Genomic DNA, 26,998 nt, shown 5'->3' on the forward strand with positions numbered 1-26,998 from the left:
TACTTTGTTTTCCTGAAAAATGCTTATATGCATTGGGTGTGTTTTTAAATATTAAAAAAAAAAATTAATGTGGAAAATACAGACCTCCCCCCTCCCCGAAATGGAAACACTGGAGACCTAAGAACCACTGGTTGAAACTAAAGGATACTGAGTCTCTATCAGAAATCCATACCCTAGCCTCTCAGAATGATTTGTCTTTTTACATTGGCCTTTCACATGAAGCATGTCTGCAATAAACTGAGCTTTCTCAATTTCTAGGTCGGTATCTCTTCCTGAACGCCATTGCAAATCAGCTGCGGTACCCAAATAGCCACACTCACTACTTCAGCTGTACCATGCTGTACCTTTTTGCAGAAGCCAACACTGAAGCTATCCAAGAACAGATTACAAGGTAAGGGAGAAGTTTTTTAGATAATTCTAAGTGGTGCCTCTTCCCCTTTATTATGATTTTTTTTTTCAGTGTTCATTGAGTATCTTCTACAGGTCCATTTAAGACATCTTTTACAATGTGTTAAATAGGATGTAGTTGTGAGCAAAATGGACATTGTTCCTGCCCTAGCAATTAATTAGTCTGATGGACACAAAATGACAAGTAGAGAATTACAACTTGTTTTTAATGAAAGGTACCAGCATTTTGATTGAAAGTCAACAGTTTCTCTCAGGTGGTGGTGGTGATGACATTTTTTATTCAGATTCCTGAATCCACACAGGCCTATTAAAAGCCATGTTAAAGAGCTTGGGCTTTTCTTTATCCTCTAGGTTGAGAAGTTTGAAAGAGAAATAAGATGATACTTGTGGGTTTTTTTTTCCTTTTTCTTTTTTGATATAATGATGTGTTGCAGATTGCTTAGACTGTGTATATAGTTTGGAGATTGGGCAATGGGTAGATTCTGGTGAGAGAGAGATACACGCATTTTAAAAATGCGTGGCCAGACTTTAAATCTGATACTGTCATCCTTACTTTTTACCTTAGCTCAGTCTTCTAGGCTAACGGGAAGAGGCAGGATTCAAACCCAGGTTTTCTAATTCCAGAAACCACCTGCATTAACTATGGTGGGGGGGTGGGTGTGTGGGTGTGGGTGTGTGTACACGTACGTACCCACCTGTCCTTAGTAAAGCTAGTAACTTTTGCCTGTAGTTTAGTAATCAAGGAAAAAAGGTAAAGGAGATAAATTTTTAGGTTTCTGTATGCATTACCTAATCTTTTTTTCCCTTCAGGGTTCTCTTGGAACGGTTGATTGTAAATAGGCCACATCCTTGGGGTCTTCTTATTACCTTCATTGAACTGATTAAAAATCCAGCGTTTAAGTTCTGGAACCATGAATTTGTACACTGTGCCCCCGAAATTGAAAAGTGAGTTCAAAGTAATTTTTTAATTGTCTAAGAATGAGAAACATATAATGGGTGATTAAGAAGGTAACGATAGCCAAAGCTAATGTGACCCAAGGTACTGCTAGGTCTGAAATTTTTCTCACAAACTTGTAATTGTCTCTGTTCTTAGGTTATTCCAGTCGGTTGCACAGTGCTGCATGGGACAGAAGCAGGCTCAGCAAGTAATGGAAGGGACAGGTGCCAGTTAGATGGAACTGCATCTCTGCTGTAAATGTGTCAGCCTGGAGGTCCCACTGCACCAGGTTTATAAACTGGCTGAAGAATCCTTTCAGCTCCTCCTGACTTTCCCAGCCCTTTGGTTCTCGGGTACCTGCCCCAATTACTGTTTGGGTCAGCTTCCTGTGTATGTGGGCACGTTCCAAAGTTTAAATGCATTTTTTTGACTTGGCCAAAATTTAGAAGATGCTGTGAATATCATTTTGAACTTGTGTAAATATATGAAAGATAAAACCTTTGTCTGGAACTTCTTGGGTTTGTGCAAAATGTGTCCAAGGCAAGTAGATAAACTTGGTACCTGCCCAGCTTGTAACTGAAAGGCTGTTGACGCCATGCACTTGTCTGGGGATATAACATAGCTCCATGTCTTCTGACATTCCTGGTGTCCCAAAGAATAGCAAAAAAGCCAGTTTAAATAATGTGTAACTTATTTTTTTAATGTGGACAGGGGACCCGGAAAATCATAAAGTTGTTAAATACGTGTATGTGCTACTATTTGGTATGCTTAGGGAACATGGGAAGAGCTCACAATTGAGATCCCATGGATTTTTGTTCTGCCTCTTCCCCAGATCTAAAGCTGACTGCTGGGAGAGCATCATTTTCTCATTTCTACTGGAGAACTACCCCCTTAGGCCCCGAGATGCAGTCAGCTCTTTTTATAAAGGGAAACCAGACCACACCTAAAAGTGTCCCTGGCTCTCTCCTCATACTTGTAAATTGTGGGAAAGGGGACTAATAGTGTATGAACTGCCCTTCCCCATCATCCCAGTGCATAGCCGTATAGGCTATGTTGAACAACAAAGTCAAAAGGACCAATACAGCCCCTTTTTTAAGGATTTTGAATGTTTTGTAAATGTATTGGTCCACGTGTTGTATTTTGTAGCCTTTCTAGTTCCTGGGCTCTAGCTCCCTTGTATGTGTATGCATACTGTAGTCAAACATTAAAGTCATGACACACACGTGAGTCCACTGTGCCTTTCTCAGTAGCAGCAGCCAGTGCTGGTGGTGAGGAGGAAAGTGGACCACTCAGGCTCACAGAGCCTGGGGCCATTGGGAAACATCACTTCTTGCTGAATGATAGATCTTTCCTGCTAATCTGGCATGTTTCAACAGAAAAATCACTGGAGCAGGTTTCTTTGGTTAAAGAATTACATTTTCCTTACCCTTTCTCATGGTATTTTGATATATTTAAAATTTATGCCACTTAAAATACACCTTTTAATGATTGTCAAGTTTCATGGCCACAGAGGACAAAAAGGTTCAAGATTAAATAGAAATTTTAACAAGTAAGGTTTGAATGTCATTGGTGTCTTAGGGTTTCTTCCCTTAAGGGTGAGTTGTCCTTAAGGGTGAGTTGTGCCATCTAGAGCAAACCTCAGACTGCTGAGTGCCAGGGCCATAGCTCGTCAAACCCTCGAACAGGAAACTAAGTCTTGGAAAAAAGCTTGCTCAAAATTGAGACCCAGGTCTCCTTTTTACTAAATGCTAGACTACAATGAAGACCTTAATACTGTCACATTTCTGCTAACTCTGGTTCAAACTGAGAATAAAGCAGTTAAAAGATTTATTGGTCTTAGTAAACCATCAGCAATTCCCAAGTCTGCTGTGCCCAGTCACAGTTCACCCTTACCTCAGAGTTAACCCTAGCACACCACCTCTGCTCCTTTTCCTTTTGGTGTTTAATAAAAGGAAAAGCAAAAGATCCACATTTTCCTTTTTTTCAACCATCAGTGAACATTTGAATAAAGTTCTTCTCATCGATGTTCCTTCAGGCAACACGGAACCTGTTAAGTTGTCAGTTCCAACAACTGATGTAAGATCATCTTCTGACCATAGCGAACCTGCAGGGCCTGCTGTTCCCTCCAGCTGAGTTTGGTGTAGACCTCCTTGTTACTGAGTAAATCTTGTTCAGATTTTAAGTCTGTGGCATAGGTTTGCAGGGTCAACAAAACACTGTTCCGAAGAAGCTGTTTCCATGATTCTTTGAGATTGGGGATATTTGTGATTGTCAAGCTGTCGTCTTCCCTTTTATTATCTCCCCATCCATCCTTCGCTTTAAACTCTCTGAACTCCTCAGCAGGCATGCATAGGACCTAGAAGCAATCATTGGGCCTTTCAATTAGGCATTTAATTGCCCTGTAACTGTGAATTTCTGAATTTAGAGAAGTCGATCTTGGCAGCATTTAAGTGTGCTCTCCCTCCATCCCATGTTTCCTTTCTCATTTGGCTTTATCTAGTTCTAAATACATTGGCCATTGCTCAGCCCTTTACCTTGAGTGTGGTGGTTAGTTCCTCTTCAGTCAGTACCTCCTCACGCCCAATCACAAAGGCTCCCTCTTCCCCAACCATCTCCAGTTTGCATAAGAAATCCCAGCGTTCATGCAGTAGGAGCCTTTCAGCTTCAGCTTTTGTTCCTGTAGATAGTAATAGTGTCAAAGTCTGCATATACCCAGCAGTTCCTTTCTTCTAAGTCTACTACCCGGTCTCCAAAAAACGGGCAACTGCTCTCTTAGAGACATGTCCACTGGTGTCCCAAGATTGGATCAGACACTCACCCTGTAATGCTGCTTCACGAACTGTCACCATCTGAATGTCAGCTGTGTCATCCGTGTTGTCAGGATATGGTTCAACAAAACCATACATATGAATCAGTTGCCAGTTAGCCATTTGCCCATAAGTGTTGAAAATTTCATGGCCTTTAGGAATGGGCTGAGTGGCCACCATCCGAAGACAATTCTGGGGTGGAAGGGAGAAGCTTGGACCAGGCCCAACACATGCCTGGCCAGCCCCATGAAGATTAAGTCCCTCTTAGGAAGAGCTTTCCAGTGGGTACAGTTCAGCAATGGGACTGATGATATATACCTACCAACATTTTACTTTTAGTTCCTATTAAGATCCTATATAGGCATACCTCAGAGATTGTATGTAGGTTCAGTTCCACACCACCACAAAAAAAAGCAAATACTGTTTTAAAAAAAAGTCCCAGTGCCTATAAAAATGTACCTGTCTTAGAAAACAGCTTTTTTTGCTAAACAGTGCTAACCACCATCTGAGCTTTCTGTGAGTTGTAATTACTGATCAGATCACCAAAACAAATACAGTAATAATGGAAACGTTTGAAATATTGCAATTCTTGCAATTTTAATTCTTCCCAAAATGGGACACACAGACATAAAAGTGGTGTTGGAAAAATGGCACTGATAGACTTGCTCAACACAGGGTTGCCACAAACCTATTTGTAAAAAGTACAATATCTGAAGTGTAATATGCCTACACAGTAGGATGAAAGAGGTGAGACAAAGGTCAAGTTCAGCCTCATTGATTTATTAGGTGAACCTCTGCTCAGTCATCCTCAGTACTTAAAAAGCTGCTAGCTTTTAGAAATGAACAATTAAACCCAAAGTAGGAATGGCAGATGGAGGCCAGGATTAAAAAACAGCCATTCCCTAATTCCATGAACTTGGATCTTTTCTTGTAACTTTCCACCTAGCAAATGGAATTGATAGAACCCTGGTATCATCTTAAACCTGACCTATGACCATCCCCTTTCCTTCCCCTTCTTCCCAAAAAGTACTGACAGTACAGCCAACCTCTAGCACCAAATAAATGATGGCAGTAGCTTAGCAGAGAAATAACCACAACTTACTTGGTGGGTATTGAGGTTCTGTGTTCAAACTATTTGAGTGGAATACGCAAACTAAACAAGAAAAGCTAACTTCACCTATGCCTTTTTATCATGAGGAGAATGGACCCCACTTAGCCCAACTACCAGGCCAGCATAAATGACAGGCACTGGTTTGAATCAAATGCCTGATTGTCAGTGCACATAAGAACGAGAACTGAGAGGGATCCACTCACTGGAGAGTATTCTAGATTGGCATTATGATTGGCTAAATGGTTTAGTATGTCTGCAGCAGGCACCATCAAAGGGGAGTTTGGCTCCTTTTCATCATCCTCTTCCTCCAGTGGTTCCTGAAAGCTGCCACAGAGAGAACTTTGCTAAAGCCCAGTGTAGGGTGAGAGACTGGGGTGTGGTTCATTGTTCTTTCCCCTCTCATCCCTCAATAGAGTTCTAAAGAAAAAAGTCCTGCAAGGTTCCTCTCACTGACCTGTAGGCCATCACAAGAGCCACGAGCTGGCGGTAGAGTTCCAGGGAGCGGACCCTGGGGCTGAAAAGATCAGGGTGGGCTTCCATGAAGGGCAACACGATGGAATAGTATTCGCTGCGGATGTTGGCCAAGTCCTTCTCCACGGCCTCCGGTACACCTGTGCCCTGCAGCAGTCGCCGGCGCTCCTCCTCGGGCCTGCAGTGACACCCCACCCGGGTTCCCTTCACACACCCCACCGGGACTAGTGCCTGGGAACCCGGTCGCCGGGCCAGGACGCTTCGAGCCAGGCTCCGGTGCTGGCGCTCCCCACCCCTACTAAGGCTCTCACCAGAACATGGGGTGCTCCAAGCGGCCCAGCTCCGGCCAGAGCGCAAAGTAGGGGCTCCAGGGCGAGGCCGGGGCCTGCAGCTCGTGCAGCAGCGCCAGCAGCAGCGGCACCCAGCCCGACTGGCTCTGCAGCGCGCCTCGCTCTGAGGGAGACACGGAAGTGAGAGACGCGGCGGTGAGAACCCCGGCGCCGCTGCGCGGCCCGCCTCCCGGTCCCATCCCCGCCGGCGCACCCACCTCGCTCCAGCAGGCCGCCGATGGAGCAGGTGTGCTGCGACAGGAGCGCGGCCCGCGGCACGGCGAACAGCAGCTCCCCGGGCTGCACGCTCTCCCGGGCCACCATGCCGTAGCCGGCCACCGTGCCCTGCCGGCTCACCGCCACCTGGACGGGGGAGCGGCCGGTCCGAGCGAGCCTGCGTCCCCGCCGCGCCCGCCCGCCCGCACCCCCGCCTCCTCACCTTGGGACTCAGCTCCAGCCCCACCTGCCGGCACCAGCTCAGGAAACCGGCCACCGGGTCCGGGTCCGCGTCGCCGCCGCCCACAGGCCCCGCCACCTGGAACGAGCGAGCGCCGTGGAGAGGACCCGCCCCGGAGAACGCGCGGGACGCGGGAGGAGACGGAGGCGCGCGCGGAGAATGGGCTCTGGGTGGGGGAGGGGACGCGGAGGGCGGCCAGGGACCCGCGCGAGCGAGGGAGGAGAGGCGCGGGACCGCACTGCGGGCGCGGTAGGGAGGAGGAAACGGGCGGACCCCGCTCCCGTCCCCCGCGACTTACCCGTCCGCGCTTCGCCTGCGTCGCCATTGTCGAGGCCGCTCGGCCCCGCGGGTCAGGAGCTCCGCGCTGGTGCTTCCGGCGTCCCGGGAAAGGCCTGTGGGGGGCGGGGTTTATAGCCCCGCCCCGCGCCACGTGACGTTCGTCCCGGAGTCCACGCGGAGAGCGATGGGGGTTTGCACCTGGTCAAGTCATTCCTCCTGAGAACGTCCTTCTGGAGCCCGGGTGTCTCCAGCTGGGTGTAGAACACGGGCGGTCCAGTCCGGGAAGACGTATCTCTGTACCGCCTCGAGCCTGGTTCTGAGCAAGGCTCAACTCTCTCCCCTTTGGTCCCCAGGAGCTGAGACATTTCGGAGAAGTCCAGGTGAAGAACAAAATTCAGTTTCTGGATACCAACGCGAGGGCCTCCCGGCTGACCCGCTGTGAGCGCACTCAGGTGGGCGGGCAGCCTGCCTCCCTGATCGGGACTCCTCGTTAGCCAGGGTAATCGAACCATTTTATTTGCTCAGAGCAGGTGTGTGCGCGCGTGTGTTTCGGAGTGCCGTGGGGCAGGTTGTATTTCCGAGGGGCATGGGAAGGGTTCCCAGAACTGGAATAACCCCCCTGTGCCCGCACTCGCTAGTATATCCCTGTTTTTCATCATACGCATAGCACATGGTGGGTTTTTTTTATTTACGTGCTTTATTAGTTGACATATAGCAGGTACTCTGTGTCTGTTGAGTGAATGAGTCAGAAATGGTGGCTAAACATAACAAAGTAGCATGCTGTTAAGAAAATGAAGCAGGGTTTTGAAGTCCTGCCAATGCCAAAGCCAGCTCCTAGCTTGGCTTCTTAGGGCAAATCCCTTATCCTGAAGCTCCGTTTCCTCAGCTGTTAAACTAAGATAATATATATCTTGTGGAATTAATGTAAGGATTGGTGGGGCACCTGGGTGGCTGTTAAGCATCTGCCTTTAGCTGGGCTCGTGATTTTAGGGTCCTGGGATCGCCCAGCTGAGCTCCTGCTTCTCCCTCTGCCTCCCCCCTCCCCCACCCATGTTCTCTCTCAAATAATTCTTTTTAAAAAATGTAAGGATTGTTAAGATAATGTGTTAAGAAATGGAAATAAGTGGGGCACCCAGCTGGTTCAGTTGTTAGAGCATGTGACTCTTGATCAACCAACGGGTGGTCCTGAGTTCAAGCCCCAAGGCTGGGGGTAGAGTTAAAAAAAAAAAAAACCCAAAAACAGAAATAGAAACATGGAATGGGAACTCCTGCACACTCAGTCCCACGTAAACCCAGGAAGCACCAACCTCAACGTGGCCTCAAAAAGCTTCCCGTGATGGGCCTGGCGTCACCATACTCAAATTCTTCATTTCCTTATTAGTTTGCCAACACAGTTAGCTCTTTCTACTTTGACAAGGGTTTTTATTTGTTTTACATTTTGTCATCTCAAAGTTTCATGACATCAGCCACCAGAATACACAAAATTAGGTTCTTCACTTTATACAGAGAGGAAAATAATAAACTCCATTAAAAGTCCACTTTGACCAGAGACAACCTCCTATGGAAAACCACACGCAGGAAGACCCAATATACATATATATATATAATGTATAGATATTTATAGATATCTCATCTGAAAGAACACAGAAAAAAAAAATCCAAGGTCTGCAGCGCTATCTACAGTAAGAGGGATTAATTCTACCAGCTTTTCAAACAGTCACATTTGATATTCAAAGGAAGCACATGAGTGAATAGAACTGGGACAGACTAACACTCCACCAGGCTCTAGAGCAGTCTAGTAATGGCTTAAGATTCTAGAAGGGGGTGATATGTGCCAAGGAAAGATGGATGCAGGTGTCCGCGCAGCCTCAGAGCACCTCACAACAACTGTCCCCTCCGCAGCCCTGCAGTTTTCATTGCTCTCTCCCCTCATTTCAAAATGGGGTTTGGCAATTGATTTAGGCTCCAAGACCAGTGGCTCTGGTTTTTGGGCCAGGAGATTCTCCCTGATAGTGTGGGTGGGTGGGATGTGTATGGCACAGTCCTGGGCTTCAGGTGAAAGGAGGGGACCAGGGTGTATGAAGAGCCTTTCTCCTCTGCCTGGCCCTTGTTCACTTCAGAAACCTGGGAGGTGACTCCCACCCCAGGACCCAGCAAGCCCCAGCCCAAACCACTCCAGTGGTCCTGAGATGGCAGTGGGGGTCTGCAGAAGTCTCACTACCTTATTCCATTTCTCTCCAAATAAACTGTCTTCTTAGTGATGCCCACAGAAAATATTGGCATAGCTTGACCACGACCAGAAACAACACCATGTTTCTGGTGGCCTTGGACACACAGCTGCTGATTGGGTTGTCCTCCATGGAACTGGGAATCTCAGCCACCACTGCCTCCAGCCACATCCTGGCTCCTGAAGGCAGACACCAGGAGGTTCTTGGGTGTGCCCAACCCTCATGGGCTATTCCAGCATTTAACTCAGCCCCCAAATCAGGTCCCAATGGAGATAGAGAATCAGGCAACTTTCTACCACAGGGCCTTGGCTCAGACATGGGACAAGGCCAGGAGGTGGTGGAGTGTGTGGGCTGAGACAGTCTGTGGGGTTCCTGCCTCTTAGGTCCTCTGTGTTCTGTCTTCTTTGGGCAGAGAAACCCTGTTCGGTCCCTGCCTGCCTGGCCCTATATCACCAGGCCAGCCCAGAGAGCACCAGGAATACAGCTGCCTGGTAGGAGCGCCCCCTTGTGGCTATGGTTCTGATGATTGTCACATGTGCAAAAAGAAACAGATGTGCTTGGTGGAGGAGATGGGGAGAAAAAGGGCCTGCAGAGCTCCAGGGCTCCTGCCTCCTAGTGCTCCCCAATGCTGCCTCCTGGTTTGTCACCTCCGTACCTGAGCTGGACCTTGTGACCTGCTGTCCCAACACACCACCTCAAAACCCCATCCCATCCTCAAATCTGCCTGCCCAAGGGGGTCATCCCATGCTTGCTTCAGTCTAGGAAATTATCCTGGATCTTGCCCAGAGGAGGACTCGAACTCTCTCCTTAGCAAATCCCCTTCCTCCCTGTACCCCGCCCTGACTGTGGGGAGTTGGAAGAGGGGGGTCTAAGTCAGCCAAGTTAACAAGGTGAGTGAGGTGGGGGTGGGGAGGAGTGAGCCTCTCAAAACCATCTGGAGACTGTTCCGCAGCATCTAGGATGAACTCCCTCATCTTTTTAACAAAAGAGAAGTAAAACCATTTCCTCCCCTTGGCCTTCACAAAAATAAACTAAAAGGAAAATGAGCCGGCGGCGTGAGAACGGCAGTGGGACGTCGATGCAGGCGGGGGCAGGTGGGCGTCTCTGCCGGGCCACAGGCTTCAACAGGACACCTCCATGGTGTGGTTGACCTGGCCCAGCCCCTCACTGCTCTCCGAGTGGGTGCAGGCCGGCGGGCGGCTGCCATCCCCCGAGCTGGCACTGGTGAGCGACGCGGTACGAGAGCGGGCGAGGCGGGTCATGCTGGCCGAGGGCACTGTGGACAGAGGTGGGAGCAGGCGTGAGGGCGGGCGGGCAGGGCTAGGGGCCGGCAGGCAGGACAGGGACTGACGCAAGCGAAGCGGCCAGCAAGACCCGCTCTTCCAACGGCACAGGGGCCCATCTCAAGCCGCGGCGCTGGTATCTACTCTGTCAAGCCGGGGGCATGCAGCACCAGCACCAGTGACTGAGCCCGAGAGGCGGGGGGCCGGGGGGCCCCACAGAGGCCAGCAGGACCCATCTCACGACAGCTGGCCAGAGCCACGGCCGGAGCAGGGCGGTCTGACTGCGGACCCCTGAGCTGATGTGGGGATGGGACGTATTTCCAACGGTGCCTCCCTCAAGAGGTTGATGGGACAGGGGAGCAGAACTACTTCTGTCGAGGAGGACGAGGTGTGGAGGCCACAGACTGCCTTAAATCCAGTTTCTGTCCGTATTCAGACTTTCACAAGCAAGACTCTCAGAGGGCGAACTCCACCTTCCTGAACACAAGTGGCCACCCATCCAGCTCGGGCATGGCCGGACACCCTCGCTCCCAGGGCCAGGCCTGGGCTTTCCCTCTGTGAGGCTCTGGTGCCAGCTGCCTGAGCTCGGAAAGCCACATGGCCCATGGTACCCCAGAAGCCAGACTGCTCTCAACCCCGGCCACAACAGAGCCCGAACGTGGGGTGCCAGCCCACTAGGGCCCAGGATCTGTGGAAAAGCAGGAGGACTCTTTTGGGTTTTGGAGGCGAGCAGGACACAAGAAAGTTCCAAACCACAGCAAGATGAGGCCCAGCTGCAGCACTGCACAGAGGAAGGAGCCGGGGGGGGGGGGTGTACTGGGGCAGGGGTCCATGCATCAGGGGAGGGGCCGCGGGGCTACCTGCTCCTCCACTCAGCCTTCGGTCCTTCAAGTATGCAACTAAGAGAGAAGACAGAGCCAGAGGGGCGGGGTGGGGTGGGGGAGACAGAACACGGGTGAAGAGCATGATCCGGCGGGGCCAGGGTGTTGCGATGGGTCAGGGAGAAGAGACAACAGGACAGGCACAGAGCGGGCTGGGGCCAGGCCAGAACCTCAGGAAGCCCACTCCTGCCCACCCCCCAAAGTAGCAGCCCTGACACCACTCTGGGAACACTCCTGTTGCCCCTGCTTCTCCAGCCTGGGCTCTGGCACCCAGGGCCTCATGGGGAGAGGGGCTGCGGGGCCTGTGTCCTAGCAGCAGCACCCTCCCCCTTCTGGGCCTCAGTCTCCCCAGGTACAGACTGGGGGAGGCCTGCACAACCTCCTAAATCCTGCCCAGCTCTTGGGCTGCCTGGTGGTGGTTCTCCCGGGGCCCTGAGAACATGCCCCAGCCTAACAAGCATTGCTCGTCTACCCATGTAACAAATACTCAGTGGGCACCCCTGGGGCTCAGGCCCAGCCGCAGAGCTCCTGCTGTGTCCCACTGCTGGCTTGGGCCTCTCTCTGCCCTACTTCTCCACAGAGAGGCCGGCAGGCCCCTGCGGGCCAGAGGCAGTTCCACTCCCGGCTGGGCCCCAGCCTTCCCCCACAGGCCTGTGCTACCCCGGGGGCACAAGCTCCAGAGGCTTAAGTCTGGGGGGAGAGACAAATTCAGGGAAAGGAGTTCTGCTTCCAGCAGGAGAGCCGGGTAGATGGGGGAAAGGGGGGGCATCGCGGCGATACGGTGTGCGCGTGCGCTTGCGTGCGGGCGCGGGTGTGTTTCGGAGGTGCTCATGAGCAGTCTGGGCATCTCATCCCTGCACAAGGCGGAGTCTGGAGACGGGAGGAGGGTGGCCGCTGCCGCCCCCACAGCCCCTATCACCTTGGGGTCTTCACCTATGCCGCCCCCAGGTTCAGCCGCCTTTAGCTCTCCCACGTTCCTTCCTCAGGCCCCAGCCTCCAAGGCCCCCCTAATGCCCCTGATACCGTCCAGCACCTGTGACAAAAGCCCTTCTCAGGTGCTGTATGTCTGGCAGGGGAGTGGGCGGTGTGTAGGACTCACCTTTAGGTAGGCTTTCTGGGCGGGAGCCAGCCCCGGGCTCTGGTACCCCAGGCCCGAAGAAGAGCCTACCACCCTCACGTCGCCATGAGCACAGCATCCCAAAGCCTCCCCGAGGGCACAGGAGAGCCCGACACAGTCTGGGCTCATCTACTCACAACTCAGGTGGGGATGTCCTAGAGAGTGCCCAGTCACAGCGGGGAGCAAGTGGTGGGTGGCACAGCATCTGGGCCCCACTAACGCAGACCTCATATGCCCGCAGGCTGCTCAGTGCCACCTGACACCGCACGCCAGCCCCACTGCAGCCTGCCCACCAGCCTCTGGGGCGGGGATGGGGGGAGGTTTACTTACTATAGCCCATGCCTTGCAGGAAGTATTTGAAGGCCTCAGTCAGCTTCCCTGGCTGCAGGACAGAGGAACAATCACATGCTTTGACTGGCTGCCTGGGATTGGGGGGGAAGGGAGGCGTCCCCCACCTGGGCTAGATAAGGGAGGGAGGGCCAGGAGTCTCACCTGTGTGACCTGGGGGAGCCCCCCGGAATCTGCCATCTGCAGGGGAGAGAGGGGGGTGAGCTGAGCAGGGGCCACCCCACACCTTGTCCAGGCCTCCTATACCTAAACAGGCTGCCCTGAGCAGACACACTGTCTTGCTCCCACCCCAGGGGACCCCAGGCACGCCCCTCCCTGAGGCTGGGCCCTTGGCTGGGGAGGAAGGCCTCACCTTCAGGAAGGTCGTGGTGGTGGGATCCAGTTTGGAGTTGCACTCCACCTAGGGACAAGGTCAGCAGAGTCAGGCAGCCCCAGCCCCTCGGGGATCAGGGGAGTCCCCTACCACAGTTGCTAAGGCAGGTTCGAGTCCCAGAGCCGAGGGAGAGCATGCAGGCTGCCTTCTGAAAGTGCAAGCCCCTGCAGATCAGGAAGCAGCCCCCCCCCCCCCCGCCACCCCGAGGGACCCAAGACGCTGGGACTCCCCTCACAAGTGCTGGCAGGGCGGGAGTGGGACAGGGGCTGGGCCATGTCCTTACAGGGAGCCAGGGCCACCTCGATGGCAGTGGCTGGGAAAGTGCCAGGGCCTGCGGGGGTCAGGCGGCGAGGTGAGGGAGGGTCAAGGACCAGGAGACAGAGGCCTGCCAGGGTTCAGATGGTCCGTTCCTCCGAGCCCTCCTCCTCAGGCGCAGGGAAAGTGTCCTGGGCACACTGCGGGGTGGCCCCGGCTACTCCTGGACCCTAGGCCTCTGTGCTAACGGGGACATGAAGCCTCGGGCTGCCTGCTTCCAGAGCTCCAGTGGGAAAGGTGACAATCCCCAAAGGTAACGGGTGCAAGGGCTAGTCCGAGGATGCACTGCCTAGGGATTACTTCACAGTGAATGAAGCAAACTGTAGAGAAGAGAGCTCCGGCTCTGGGCCCGAAGCGGGCAGAGACTGAGGTGGGGCTGCACTGCTGGGAGGGAGGGAGCGGGTGACGGCAGGCGGTCTGGCCCCAAATCCCTCCAGTCTCCACGCCTCCCTCACTTGAAGGCTGGGGCTGTGCCTGATGGCGATGCATGGCAAGATGGTGGGGAGGTGGGCTGAGAAGTCCAACATCCAGGTCCTGGCCCTGCTGGCCAGAGGCCAATGATGCCCTTACTCCCTCCCCCCCGCCAGTCAGGGCAGAGTCCCTCACTCACCACCCCATCCTCGGCGGGCGCGTTGTCCCCAACCACCAGCATCACTGGGCAGCTGTAGACACAGAGGAAAAGGGCTGTCTGTCTGGCCCGGGGGGTGGGGTGGGCAGGGGCAGGCTGAGGGCCGGGCGGCACACTCACCGGAGCGTCTTTGCATTGGGCACTGTTCCGGGCCGGTTAATGTCCAGGTCTCTGCGGCTGCAGGGAGAGGCAGAGGTGGAGGTGGGCATCTCACTGGATGGGACTGGATCCCGGGGGTCATGTGCCTCAGGGCCCCACCCCGGCCTCCCACAATGGCAATTATGGCCCCATGTCCCAGTCTGGGCCCAGAGTTGGGGCTTATGGTTATTGAGTTGTCTCAGCTCTGGAAAAGGCCTCCCAGATCCCAGCCGGTAAACAGAGAGACAGGGATATGCCCTGCACACATAGGGGGTCTTCAGGTCTCCCCTCATGTGGAACCTCTCAGACCCCACAATTCATGTCAGGTGGGCCCTCAGTTTAGCTCTCGCTCCCCCTCAGAGCACTGCTCCGACATGCACCACCACCTGTGCGTGGGGTTCCAGGGTCGGAGAGGGAGGCAGGCCCTGGTCCTCTCATCCTCCATTGTATCCCCAGCACCATGCACACAGCAGGTGCTTAATATTTGTAGGAGAAAGGAAGGAGGGCAGGCCAGTGGGCTCCAAGGAGCACAGCTTGAAAACCAAGGGCTTCATCCAGCCTCTTCTCCATCTACAGATGTCAGCCCTGAGGTGCAGGCTGTGGGGGTCAGGGATGTTGCCCACATCCCACACCGCTCCTGGCTGGACCGCAATGCCCCAAGGGAAAAGGCGTGGAAGAGCCCAAGAACCAGAGTCTGCAGCCCTGCTCCCCCTCTGCCCTTCAACGGGAGTGACCCTGAGCAAGCAGTGACTCTTCTCAGAGATGCACCAAGCTGCCCATCTGCAAACTGGGGAGCGCATGTGTCCGGCCTGCCTCCTTCTATGAACCCCGACGGAGTGAGCGCTCTGTGCCTGGTGCTGCAGAGGTGAGCCCCACGCTGCACGCACCTGTTGTACATGTTCCAGAAGAGCTGCAGGTTGGCCTGGTTCACCACGTTCCCGATCTGCTGCCGGTAGCTCTGCACCAACTCTGTATTGCTCACTAGCTCCTCCTGGGCCCAGGGGGACAGACGGGGGAGGTGCACGGAGGGGAGTGGACAGACAGACGGGGATGGGGTCTCCGAGGGGGCATGCAGGTAGCACAGCCCAGCAGCCCTTGTCCCATTCCCAGCCTGGGTGGGGGGGCGTGGCAGCGGGGCCTCATGAAGTGAGGGGAGGGCTCCACCCAGCTGTGGGGAGGAGGCCCCCCCACATCTGTGTCAGCCGAACAGAGTGAGACAGGTCAGACGCCACATAACGCCAACCCAGACCTCCTCCTCCTGCCTGGCTGCGAGGGGGGTACAAGTCCTGGGCACCCCCCGGAGAGTGGGTGGAACCAGGCCCTCTAGAGGCTCCCAACACCCCCAGGTCAGCCACCACCGCTGCTCCCACGTGGGCCCCGCCCCCTTACCTGGCTGAAGAGGTGGGATAGCACCGTGTCAGGTAAAGTGCTGGTGAGGCCGGAGAGCTGTGGGCAGGGCCAGGGGCCAGCGTGAGTGCCACCCCTCACCCTCACCCCCCGCCCCCCCCCGGAACCAGCACCACCAGCACCCCCGTCTAAGCGGACCCACGTTCACCTTGGTGGCCGCCCAGTCGATCCAGCCTTTGCCATTGGGGTCAATGTTCATCAGCACCAGCCCCTCCACCAGGTCGGGGAAGATGAGCTGCAGGGCGAGGGAGACAGGGCTTGGGAGGCGGGAGGGTGTACAGGGAGCCCCCCATCTTCCCGCCAAGAACACGGGCTGTCAGGCCGGCCCTGCCTATCTCACAGGTGGCTGGGAGGGTCCGAGGAGGACACGCTCTGCAAGGGCTTCAAGGAGCTGCGGATGACTCCACCGGCCACAGCGGGACACCTGCCTGGGCTGCCCTTCCAGCAGCCCCTGCTCGCCCTCCTCCCCGCCTGGAACCTCGAGCAGTTCTTTGACTGATTTCGAATCTATGCCTCTAGTACTGTTTTCCTCGCCTTTTAGGTCTTTGGAGATGCTGTTCTAAAACTGAGTAAACATCTTCAGTGAAACATTTCGCTTCTTTGTTTCCAGAGAGAAAGCAGCCCTAGTGGAGGACACCAACCTTTCCAAAGCCTGTGTTGTATTCGACCGTAGAAGAGATTCAAATGATTGCTTCGGGTGAAAACGGGGGGGAAACGGTAAAATCTACATACGACACTGCTATCCTGTCAAGTTTTTCTGGGGGGACGGGATGATTGGCAGCTAACGAGTGGTTAAGTGCTGAAATCCACACTGGAGTTCAGAACGCTTGGCCTTCTCTTTTGGAAAAAGAAATATTTTAAAAGAAAAAAAAAGGAAATATTTTGAATCCTGAAAATTAAGTTTTTGTCTTCAGAGATGGAAAGCTTGTGAGCTCGTACCCAACGTGAGGATTCTGAAATGCAACTTTTTTTAAACCTTCCAAACATAAGTGTAACTTTTGGTTAAGAAACGACTCACGTTTAAATGCGACCCTGATCAGTGTATAAGTGACTAGAAGGATCCTTACTTAGTGGCTAGAGCAATTCGTTGGAGAGTCTGTTGCTCACAGAAATTTGGGCTTTGGCTAATGGCTAAGCAAGTTACCGTTTATAGTCTTTTTTGAGGAAATGTATGGAAAAAGTAATTTTTTTTTAATTTCCTTGGGTGAAAAAAAGAAAAAAAAGGGATTTTCTAAGTGAAGAGCAAGTTGGGAAGAGGGGAAGGAGCAGGAAGAAAGAGCGCATGTTCCTGGGGTTGAAGGGCGTCGTGGCCCCAGGACGGGGGTGGGAGGAGGGAGACTCACTGCAAACTTGGCCAGCACATAAGCTCCAGCTCCCACTCCGATGCCAATCACGTACTTGAACCTGGTGGAAAGCATGGCCGGTCACTCCAGGGGCTGGGGGGCAGGCACTTCCCACAATTGCCCTCAGCTGGTGCCCACTGGCTCTGCAGTGGCGGGGGGTGGGGGGAGGACCCCTCCGGCCCCCAGCCCAGGGACAGGGTCTGGGTGGGGACTCACCCGAAGTGCTGCACCACACTGGGGAGCATGGCGGCTAGCTGCTCCATGGAGGGGAACTGGTACCTGCAGGCAGAGGGGGAGGTCAGGGCCGGGTGCAGCCTGGGCCACAGAGCTGGGGAAATCCGGACGGGGGGCTCGCCGGTACCTACCCCTGGGGAAACTGTGACGCCCCCACCTGCTGACCAGGGGCGTCCACGTGGCACACCACGAAGTGCTTGGTGATCTCCTGCATGTCCTCGAAGTTGAAGAAGGTGTTGAAGCACAACTTGTCTGCAAAGACACACCTGTCAGCTATGGCTCAGCAAAGGGGTCGGGGGGGGGAGCCTGTGGGCCTGAGAGGGAGGGCAAGGTGGACGTGCCCAGCCTCACGGGCCAGCAGGAACACCGAGCCCCAAACGGCTAAGGTCACAGACCTGAGCGTGAGTGGGGACCTAGGGGGTCCTGTGGGGAAGGAGGGGAGGCCGAAGCAGGCAGGATGGGGCCAGGGTGCACTTACGATTGAGGCCCACGTCATGGTAGGTGAGGATGGCAGGGCGGTTCCCTTTGGGGGAGCCCCGGATCACGACGTGCAGCAGGCCGTAAGGTGTCTCAATGTCATGTTCCTGGAGGGGAAATAGCACGGGACGCTGTGGGCAGCCCTCGCTCCTGGCTGTGGGGCAGCCTGAGGGCTGCTGGGCCTGTGTTGGGGCCCCTACCTCCCAGCAGGGGGGCATCTTATTCTCATCCCTGCCCCCAGCAGCACCCCCTGGGAGAGCAGACCAGATGGAGCACCCCTTTCCAGAGGTGTCTGGCGCCGGGCACCGGGCGCTGGCGTGCACAGGGAAGTCCGCTAACTGCCCAGGCCCTGCCGCTCTCAGCCCTGCAGGGTCCAGTGAACCCCATTCTCTCCGAGTCCCTGCAGGCCCTCCAGGACAGTGAGGCCACCCCAGCCTGAGTCCTGCCCTCGCCCTCTTCCTCCACTCAGAGTCCTTCAGGGCTGCTCCACAGCGGGGCCTGGAACCTGCAGTCCCCACCCATATGTCAGCCAAGCCCAGCCTCCAGCCTCCAGCCCCTCACCCGCCCCTGCTTCCAGCCTCCACACTCTTGCCACTGTTGTTCCTTCTGCCTTGAATGCCCCTCCCCATGACCCCAAGGCCTCACTTCAGGCAGGGCACAGTTAGACACCCACCCCCACCCAAAGACCTTCTGCAGTGACCCCACTCTGGAATCCTCCTGAGTTCACGCCCCCGGTTTGGTGGCCTGGGATTGCTAGTCCTTCGAGAACAGGCGCTAGATGCTCTAGGAGGAGGCCAATGTGCTCAGGCATCCCTGAGCCTTGGGAAGGTGCCCTGGGGGCTGGTCCCTCTGCAAACTAGTCACTTTTGGCCACTTGACGGACAGACTCCAAGAGGGTCAGTCAGAGCTGAACTGACAGTCTTGCCCTGCACCACAGAGAACGTTGTGAGTTGACCCTGTGAATGGGAGATGGCGCTAAGGTCAAGGGCAGGATGTGACTGACCCCCCCCCCTCCCGCCCAAATGTGTGCCAAGTGCCAAGAATGTTATGCATGCATTTTCCCCTTTTGCTCATGGAGGACACTTAGGTTCTGACAGAACCCAAGTTCCTGCTCCTGACGGAAGAGGGGGGACTCTGGAGGCAGGAGACAGCTTCCTGGGGTCTGGTCTTCTTGGGTGAGGGCTCAGAGGAACACTGTTCAGGCCTGTGTCTCCAGCAGGGAATGACAAGGTGGCGTCAACCCCACAGCCAAAGGCCACACCCTGGGAGCCACAATTCTGCTGTGAGGCCCTGTTAAATAAACCCGATGTCCTCTAAGTGGGCCCAAGGCCACCACAGCCTCCCCACATCCCAGGCCTGTCCTCCCTTGGGGCCATCAAAACAAGGAACACTTCCTCCTCACTGACGGCTGACCAGCCACTTTCCACCTGTCTCATTTTCTCCTCACAGGAACCCAAACTCCGAAGGAACAAACTGAGGTTGGAAAAGGAGAAATGACTTGCCCAAGGTCAAATCCAGAGAGGGCTAAACAGGCCTTGACAGGTGCCAGCCTCAGAGACCAGGGATATGCCCTGAAGGCTCCACCCCACAGATTTCCAAGCAGGCAGCTCTCCACAGCTAGGGGGGCCATGCGGCATCCTCCACCAGCCCCCACACCACTCTCAGCTCTGGAGGACAGGGGTTGGGGGGCAACAGGGGCACCCACTGCACAAGAGCTGCAATGCGCTTCCTGCGGCATGAAGGGTGGTTCTCCACGGGCGTCAGCGCTAGGCCCGTGGGGTGCGAGTCAGGGCCCAGGGCGGTCTTCCACCCGCACACTTCCACCACCCATGGCTGTGCATGAGGGGTGTCTACCCCCTCCTAGCCCTGCTGTGACCGCAGTGTCACCATCGGCAGCCCCTGGGCCGGGGGACTCAGGCACAGTGCTCTCCGTCCTCCAGCTCCCCCAAAGGCTCAGCTGCCCGCAGCGGGATGGGCTTTTGAGGGCAATGACCCAGTTGTTGGTCCCACTCGGCCCAATGACTTGGCTGAACCACCTCCCCCACCCACCCAGGAGCTCTGACCCAGCTCAGCCAGATAGGAGCCGAGTGTCCCCGGCCCTCAGGGTGCAGCACAAGAGGGGCAACCCGAAGGCGGCAGGCCGAAGCGCTCTGAGCCCCGAGCCCCCAGGACCGAGCGCTCCCATTGGCTCCCGGTGACGTCAGACACCCCCCCCACCTCCAGGTGGGCGCCAGCACTGCCGCAGCGAGGGGGGGGGGCTCTGACGTCCTCTCTCGGCTGGTCGGTCTTCCCTCACCCATGACCTTGAGAGTTGGGGCGGGGGGGAGGGCTCCCAGCTGGGCTTCAGCGCGCGGGAGGGGGTAAGGGGCTGGAGGGGGCCGGCTAGTACCATTCATTCCATCAACCACAACCAATTCGGCCGACCCAGACTGCACCCGGAGTAGGCCCTGACGTCGCTGCCGGGATACGGGGTGGTCCGGGGGGTCTGTGCCCCGGTAGGGCGGGCCGGGCGTGGGGCTGGAGGAGTGCCCCTGCTGCTCCCTCTTTGAGGAAGAACAGCACCCCTGGGCACTGCTGCCCAGGCCCGACCCCCCGCAGGGTCATGGCTACAGCGTTACCTTTCCCCACCCACTAAATAAGGCGCTGAGACGCCCTCCTCATCCCCTCCCCTGCAGGGACCTCGGCCTGAAGGCCGGGTTAGCACCCCGCCCAGACCTCCCCGCCTCAGCCGGACTGGCACTGCAGTTCCCTGGGGACCGCGGCGGGGCTGCAAGCATCTCCTAAGGAAGGAAGAGGCTGTCCTTCCGTTCTCACTCTGGTGCAGCCACCCAAAGGACCAGGACAACCCTCGCGGGGTCAGGAAGGTAGACAGCCCGACACGTGCAGGGAACAGAGCCTCCCCCAGGGCTGAGATGGTCACAGGCACGCAGCCAACGCCAGCTGGGCACCTGCCAGGCCAAGGGCACACTGTCAGTGGGAGGTGCGCACGCTGGTGCGCGGGGCCACCCAGGCTTGCAGACAGGTCACGCAGCGCATTCCACTTTCTGCAGATTTCAGCCCTTCCCCGCAGGCCCTGACTAGCGGCTAAGCCCTAGCCACTGCTGCAGGCCAGGGGCACCAGGGACACTAGAACCTGCTGGCCTTGCCTCCGCGGTGTGCAAGGTGAGGTGACCGAAAGCAGCTCCGCCACCAGACAGAGGCAGAGGGCTGTCCCTTCCTCCCTGCCCACCTGGCCGCCCCCCAGAGCCCTCACTCACCCCATCCCAGCACTCCGGCATCTTGCCGAGCGAGAAGGCGATCCGCCTCTACCAGGCAGGGCAAACAAAGGCCTGAGTCACCAGGGTTCAGAGGGAGGGGGCAGCGCGAGGGGGAGACGGCAGCGCTGTGATGGGGCGCCGCTCCCGGGCCGCTTATATGCGGAGTCGGGTGGCCTAGGCCGGCCCCGCCTCCCTGCGGGGTTTCTGCGCAGCCACTCGCTCTCCCCGAGCCTCCGCTTCCAGATTGGCGGGCGGGAGAGGAACCTGGCTCTCATTGGCTTCTAAAGTCCTCGCTCACCCCAGCTCCTGCTCCCCCCGCCCCCCACTCCCCACCCCCAGCAACACAGCATCCTTGCTTGTCCCCAGGCCCTGCATCCCGTCCGCCCCCAGCACACAGGCACACCCCGCAGCTGCACGCAGGGCCTGGGAAGATGAGACAAGAAGCTCCCCATACAGGTGTGTCCTGTGTCAGGTACACAGGAGCCGCACACCGACACAGGGCAGGGCAGGCCACACCGGCATGTGCCAGATGGGCTCAGCCCTTGACCCTGTTCCCTGGGAAGCAGGGAGGGCCTAAGAGGGCCCGAAGCCCAGCCTCCACCTCAGGAAGGTCTGGATCACTTAACCTTGAAGGGATGGGGGAGTGACTGTCTGGGGCAACCTTCTGTCCTGACCCTGTTCCAAGGACTGCTCCTTCTCCACTCTCCAGGGCCTCCCCTAGGGCAGCCCCCACTCCACCCACAGGCATGCCCGGAGCCTGCCCACGGCGCTAAAATGGGGGCTCTGCTGGCAGGGGGCCTGGGCTGAAGGCAGGGCCAGCGGTACCGTCTGGCACACACGCCAGCTGTGCCCTCCCCACCCCCATCCTACAGCAAGTGCCGGAGGCCACCAAGGCAGAGGAGGAATGGGAGTCAGCCTGCCAGGGCGGACGTGCCCACCTCCTGCAGAACCACCGCCCCCCCCCACCCCGCCAGCTCTCTGTCCTGGGGCCAGCCAGTGTGGGGGGCAGGATGCACGGGCCACCGCAGGCCCCATGCCCTGTCCTCCTGAACAGCAAGGACTTGTGCGGGGAGACGGCTAGAGACCCGCAGGCAGAGTAAACTGGGAAGGAGGGGGCAGAGGAGAGGAGGGGAGAGGAAACAGGTCAGGGAGGGGAGCCCAGGAGGGAGTCCAAGGTCTGAGAGAAGTAGGAGCAGCTGAGAGGAGGGTGCTGGGCACCCGTGTCCCCATCTGTCTCTCCCAGGAAGGAACACGCCCCCCTGCATGCTGGCTGGCAGCCCTGGGGGGAGGGGGTCACCGCCCCATCTCCGGGTGCCCGGGGACCTGGTCAACACCTGCCGTGTGTGCTATGCCCAGCCACGTCCTCCACCTGGGGCGCACCGACAACTTGCCCTGCCCCATCTGTGACCTCTGGCTCTAGGGGCCCAGCACTCTGTGCTCCCCCGGGGCGGCCAGGGTGCGGAACGGGGTGTCACCCTGCCCCTCACGGACTGGCCATGCTCCCTGTTGCCCACAGCCACTCTGGCACAGCTCGGCTCCTGCCCTCTAGGCACTTACTCCTCCTACCTGCTCCCCAAAGGGGGTGAGGGCTGTCCGCCCACTCTTCCGCCGCAAACCCCCTGCTCTTCCATGGCCACCATCAAACTTATGCCCAGTCCAACCTCTGACCTCTGAGGGGCTCTGCCACCCTTGGACCCCAGGGAGAAGCTAACCCTGGATACTGCCCACTCCCAGCCACGGCCCCCATTTCTGCTCAGCTCACTGGCTTCAAATCTGCAGAGCTGAGTTCAAGTCCCTGCTCCCCCACCCGCTAGCCGGGTAACCCCGGGTAAGGCTTTGTAATTTCTCTGTGCCTCAGCCTCCTCAACCGTAACACAGGAATCGTAACTCAGGAACTTCCTGGGAGTTGCTATGAAGACAAGAAAGAGCTCCGTGACGGAGCTCCAGACCTGACCTCATGCCTGCCCAGGCCCTGGCAGAGGAGAAATGGGGCAACCCGTGCATCTCTCCACACTGTTGGTCCCTTCCCTGGATTGTGGCCAGACGAGGCAGGCTCAGGTCCTGCCGGCCAAACAGTGGGCCTAGTCCCATCTCCGTCACTTCGCTGCTGTGTGACCCTGGGCAAGTCAGTCAAACTCTCTGGGCCTCCACATCTGTAAATGGGAGAACAGCTGTGCTGTCGTCACAGGCAGCTGCAAGGGTAACACACACAGTCCTCACACACCTATGGAAAAGGATGAGAAAACTAAAACACAGAGAAGTATCTGTCCCTCTCGGCTAGTAAACACGGAGCTTACCCGCACCTTAGCACTCTGGGCCTGAGGGCACATTATTAAGAGAAACAAATACTTATTAGCCTATCTGCAGCTTGCCAGCCTCTTTCAAATGCCTTCCACGCATTACCTTATTTTATCCTAACGTCCACTCTTCAGACGAGGAAAATGAAGCACAGAGAGGTTCTGTCACCTGCCCAACATCACACAGGACCAGGAACCGCACGCAGGCCACCTGCTCGGGTGCCCACAGTCACAGGGAGCTCAGGATCTGAGGGCTGGGCCTCGGGCATCGCTCCCCAACCCTACAAACACCCGGGGAGGTGCGAGCTCTCTGTCCCAAATAAGGTAGTGACATGTGCTGGGGGTCACGTGGCCCACAAGTGGCAGGGACGGGCCCCGGGCCCAGGTCTGTCGGGCTCTTGTTTGTCTTGCCTCCCTGACTGGCTGGGTCCACTGAGGCAAGGAATGAAAGGGGAGAAAATCCCTGCCAGGCCTTGGCCCAGATGAGGGTCATGCATCCTCTCAGCTGCTTTTCTAGGGAAAAAAAAAAAAGAAAAGAAAAGAAAAAAGGGCAGCAGCCTCTGTGCAGCGTACGTGGAGGAGAGGGGCAGGTGCCTTTTAACACCTGCTGCCCTTCACCAAGCAAAGGGCCCCGCCCCAGCCCTGGGCTAGGCCCAGCCCGCCGGCACAGGTGCAAAGGACCCAAGGACCCCCCTCGCCCCTTTCATGCCCCCCAGGGTGTGTTCTGGGGGCCTGGCACCGTTGGTCTGGCGGGTCCCAACTGGTGTCAGGCAGGGGCTGGCTGCTCTGGGATTTCACTTCTCTAGCGCCCTCCTGGGGCAAAGGGGCCATTTGTCCATATGTTCCTGTCCTCCTCTGAGCCGTGAGGACAAGAAGGCCCCCGTGAAGGGCGCGCGCTGACCCCTAGCTGGGCCTGGGCCATCTCCCGAGCACGAACCTCCTCTCCCTCCTCCTGGGCTCCCATTGGTTCCCCAGACCCCAACGTGTCCTCAGCTCCAGAGCCCTCTGTGTTCAGAACCGGTGCTCCCAGGGGGCGAGGATACATGCACACGAGCCGCTCCGAAGCCGCCTCTGGTCGCCTTGAAGGGACACACGACCCAGGGCCTGATGCACAGGCCTGGGCTCCGGGTCCCTGCTGCAGCCTGCAGGCCACCCCACCTCTCACATCACCCTGGCATCCAGACCAGGAGGCCGGGGCGGTCATGGGGCTCCGGGACGGAACCAAATCCAATGGAAGGCAGGCCCAGGCGGAGGCCATTCCAGCTAGCCAGGGGGAAGGCCCTAGAAGGGTCTGCTTTTGTTCAGCAGCTTCTGAGGGCCAGCAAGGCTCTGGGACCCCGTGGAGGTTCCCCACTGTGTCTGCCCTCAGATGTTTTCTGAGGCCCGGATGTAAAGGACCACGATGGGGCTCAGGGGGAAGAAATGGCTGGTCAAGTGAGCGAACTCATCAGCGCAGAGGAATAAACACAAAGAACAAGTCCGATTTTCACAGGGAACCTGGCATCAAACTAAAGAGGACACGGTTGTCCCGGCGACAGTTTCCATGGAAATGGGAGCTATTTCAGAGCGCCAACCTCACTGGAGCTTTTCCTCATTGGAGGAAAGTGCTGATTCAGATGACAGCATCCCAGCTCCATCTTCACTTCCCTCAGGCCTCACCCCTGCTTCAGTCCCATTCAGGGAAGCAGCGGCGTGTCTCCACTGAGCAGGGGGCAGGGAAAGCTGCGCTGAATGGGGCGGGCGTGGGGGGGCTCCTGGAGGCTGCGAGGTGCCTGCACAGAAGGGTCGTGACCCTCCTCTGGGGCCACGCTGGGCAAGGTCAGGGGCCGGGACAAGGTCGGGGGCAGGGGGCTGGCAGTCCCCCACCTTGGGGGGGCTGAGCTGAGACCTACCTTCCAGTCTGTGTCCATGGCCAAGAGGAAGGTGTCAGAGTTCTCCTGCGGGAAGGCAAACAGAGGGGCAGCATGTTAGGCCCTGGCTGGCCCAGGGGGCTCCGGGGGGCTCAGCCTGGAGCAGACTCACTTACTGTGCTCCCCGATCCATCTTAATATTAACAAAGGCGACCCAGGGCTTCCCAGGCAGCAGGTTAATTAGGTGCCTGATGGATAAGCCTACAAGTAGTTACTCATATCAATCTTACCTATTAATTTAAAATGGGAAGATGTCCATCTTACAGGTGGGAAGGGTGAGGTTTAGAGAGGCCAGGTCCCATGGCTAGAAAGTGGTGGGATCTCTGAAGCCAAATCCTTGCCGTGGGTCACTTTGCCCTGCCGCTGCCACACGCGCGCGTGCGCGCGCGCGCGCGCGCACACGCACACACACACACACACACACACACACACACACACACACACACGTGGTATTCAAGGTCAGGCTGCTGGGGCACCCCTGCGGTGGAGGCCGGGGAAGGAGGGCAGAGGTAGGCAGGACAGCCACACTCACATTAGGGATGGGGAAACAGAGACCCATCGCTGGAGGAACTGGGGGCTTTTCCAAGCTGCACAAAGGCTTTGTCTGGATCTGTTGCTGCTCCTGCCTTTCCAGACCTGCCAGCTTTGTGCTCTCCAAGCACAGAGGTCCCCTGCTTTCAGGCTCACTGACACCGAACCATGGGAGTCGCTGGTGCCCATCCTTCCCCGCTGGGCTGCAAGTGCCAAGGAGGGCGGGACCATGGCTGGCTCTGCTCTCACCATAAAGCCTGGGCTGGAATGGGCTCCCCAAACCCGGACAGATCGGGATGAATGAGTCTGACTTTGCAAATGAGGGGAACTCAGCTCAGAAGCACCCACTGTTGGCAAGGCAGCAGTGACGCGGAGTGGAAGAGGGGAAGACACACACCCCGTATGTGTGTCCTCTGCGGGTCTGGTCTAGGGAAGGAAACCTCATGGGGGCAAGAGGGGAGCAGAGATCCTGGGCCTCTGCCTTGCTTTCTAGTGTGTCTGTCTAGAAACCTTTCCTCCCCTCCGCTCGGCTGTGATAAACCGGGCAGGCCATCTAGCTTCGGAGCCTCGATGTCCTCGAGGATTAAAAAGAAGCGCGGTGTTAGCTGTCGCTCTGTCCTTTATCCTCCTGCACTTGACTTTGAACGCTGCACAAGCTCCCTAAGGCTCTACGGAATAAATACACGGATAAATGAGACAGTCAGATTAGCACCAGAGTGTCATCAGAGGACAGCCAAACAAGGGTTGCTGCTAATGTACAAGACGGAAGATGACCCCATGGGAGTTGAGAGAAAAAGAGTGAAAACCAGCAATTCGGATGTTTTACTCTCAAAATAGGGAAAAGTTCAACCGCCTGCTTTCTGGCAGTTAGGGCGGTGGGGGCGGTGGAGAGAATGAGACAGCTCTAGAGGGTCTCCCACCCGAAGAGGAAAGCCAGGTTTCCTGCGGCTGGGGCTCTCTCAGACACAATGGCTGTCCTCCGGCCTCCCCTTCTGGCTCCTCCCGGGCCTGGGGGGTTCTCCTTGGCCGGGGGGGGGGGTAGAGTGTGGAGGCTGCTAGGTCGCTCCTGAACCTCTCAGGGAGTGGATGGGGGTCTCCGGGAAGGGGACGAGGCTGGTTCCTGTTGAATCCTCTTACAGAAAGATCATGCCCGAGCGAGAGGGCAAAGAGATAGAAGAGATTTTTATACTCGAGATGCTAAGGGTGCAGATGAGGAAGCCGTTTTGTGAAAAACAACACAAAGGATGAGGCAGATAATGGTGGGGTGTGCTGTGCGCTCTCCACAGGCCAGGGGTCCCCGGGAGATGGGAAAGCCTTAGAGGGGGCAGGATCCCAAACCAAGAAACAGCAGGAATGATACAAGCCAATCCAGAGCCCTGGGAGGCCCTGGAAGAAGGGCAGGAACGGTCGGACGCAGAGGCAGATGGGTGGG

The 26,998-nt window shown here is 56.6% G+C and overlaps 3 protein-coding genes and 1 long non-coding RNA gene across 11 annotated transcripts in view; 2 read left to right on the forward strand and 2 right to left on the reverse strand.

Moving 5' to 3' along the window:
• Positions 1-1,837, forward strand: part of CNOT1 (CCR4-NOT transcription complex subunit 1) — a 113,257-nt gene extending 111,420 nt beyond the window's left edge. Inside the window, 3 exon segments of the mRNA XM_027618770.2 lie at positions 259-391; positions 1,219-1,353; positions 1,502-1,837. Coding sequence (XP_027474571.2) covers positions 259-391; positions 1,219-1,353; positions 1,502-1,580 — 347 coding nt within the window. The 3' untranslated portion in view covers positions 1,581-1,837.
• On the reverse strand, positions 1,834-6,909 carry SETD6 (SET domain containing 6, protein lysine methyltransferase). Of its 3 annotated transcripts, none has more exons than XM_027618776.2 (9): positions 6,819-6,909; positions 6,503-6,598; positions 6,282-6,426; positions 6,046-6,187; positions 5,718-5,912; positions 5,530-5,587; positions 4,164-4,344; positions 3,880-4,022; positions 1,834-3,701 (listed from the first exon to the last, which is right to left on the reverse strand). In XM_027618776.2, exons 1-9 carry the CDS (start codon positions 6,843-6,845, stop codon positions 3,396-3,398), a joined length of 1,293 nt encoding a protein of 430 aa, XP_027474577.1. In that variant the 5' UTR covers positions 6,846-6,909; the 3' UTR covers positions 1,834-3,395. The 3 variants fall into 3 exon arrangements, with proteins under 3 accessions (XP_027474577.1, XP_027474575.1, XP_027474576.1); XM_027618774.2 differs by having other exon boundaries at positions 5,467-5,587; XM_027618775.2 differs by lacking the exon at positions 6,282-6,426 and having other exon boundaries at positions 5,467-5,587; positions 5,718-6,187.
• Positions 6,910-6,963: 54 nt separating this feature from the next.
• Positions 6,964-16,660, forward strand: LOC113936003. 2 transcript variants are annotated; one of them, XR_003524180.1, is made up of 3 exons: positions 6,964-7,179; positions 14,687-14,975; positions 16,128-16,660. It is a non-coding gene; the product is annotated as an uncharacterized LOC113936003 (long non-coding RNA). The 2 variants fall into 2 exon arrangements; XR_003524179.1 differs by having other exon boundaries at positions 6,966-7,298.
• The window catches only part of NDRG4 (NDRG family member 4), a 40,027-nt gene continuing 21,227 nt past the window's right edge, over positions 8,199-26,998 (reverse strand). For 2 of the 5 annotated variants that reach the window (XM_027618779.2, XM_027618778.2), the window contains exons 3-17: positions 25,018-25,062; positions 17,573-17,678; positions 17,226-17,346; positions 17,077-17,139; positions 16,861-16,921; positions 15,666-15,752; positions 15,500-15,556; positions 14,998-15,101; positions 14,093-14,149; positions 13,955-14,006; positions 13,009-13,056; positions 12,801-12,836; positions 12,639-12,690; positions 11,171-11,209; positions 8,199-10,303 (exon numbers count right to left, since the gene is read on the reverse strand). In XM_027618779.2, the coding sequence (XP_027474580.1) occupies positions 10,149-10,303; positions 11,171-11,209; positions 12,639-12,690; positions 12,801-12,836; positions 13,009-13,056; positions 13,955-14,006; positions 14,093-14,149; positions 14,998-15,101; positions 15,500-15,556; positions 15,666-15,752; positions 16,861-16,921; positions 17,077-17,139; positions 17,226-17,346; positions 17,573-17,678; positions 25,018-25,062 (1,083 nt within the window). In that variant the 3' untranslated portion in view covers positions 8,199-10,148. Of the gene's footprint in view, positions 10,304-11,170; positions 11,210-12,638; positions 12,691-12,800; positions 12,837-13,008; positions 13,057-13,954; positions 14,007-14,092; positions 14,150-14,997; positions 15,102-15,499; positions 15,557-15,665; positions 15,753-16,860; positions 16,922-17,076; positions 17,140-17,225; positions 17,347-17,572; positions 17,679-20,828; positions 20,994-25,017; positions 25,063-26,998 lie in introns of those variants that run through there. The other 3 variants (XM_027618780.2, XM_027618777.2, XM_027618781.2) reach the window with 3 other exon arrangements.

The sequence above is a fragment of the Zalophus californianus genome, chromosome 17, assembly GCF_009762305.2.
Source record: "Zalophus californianus isolate mZalCal1 chromosome 17, mZalCal1.pri.v2, whole genome shotgun sequence".
In the NCBI taxonomy this organism is placed as follows: domain Eukaryota; kingdom Metazoa; phylum Chordata; class Mammalia; order Carnivora; family Otariidae; genus Zalophus; species Zalophus californianus.

Coding starts and splice junctions, on each gene's coding strand:
- SETD6 (XM_027618774.2), bottom strand. CDS start 6,845: ATGGCGACGCAGGCGAAGCGCGGACGG. Junction 5,588..5,717: donor GCTCTTGTGATGGCCTACAG/GTCAGTGAGAGG, acceptor TCTCTGTGGCAG/CTTTCAGGAACCACTGGAGG. Junction 4,345..5,466: donor CCAATCTAGAATACTCTCCA/GTGAGTGGATCC, acceptor CTTCCACCCCAG/AATTGTCTTCGGATGGTGGC.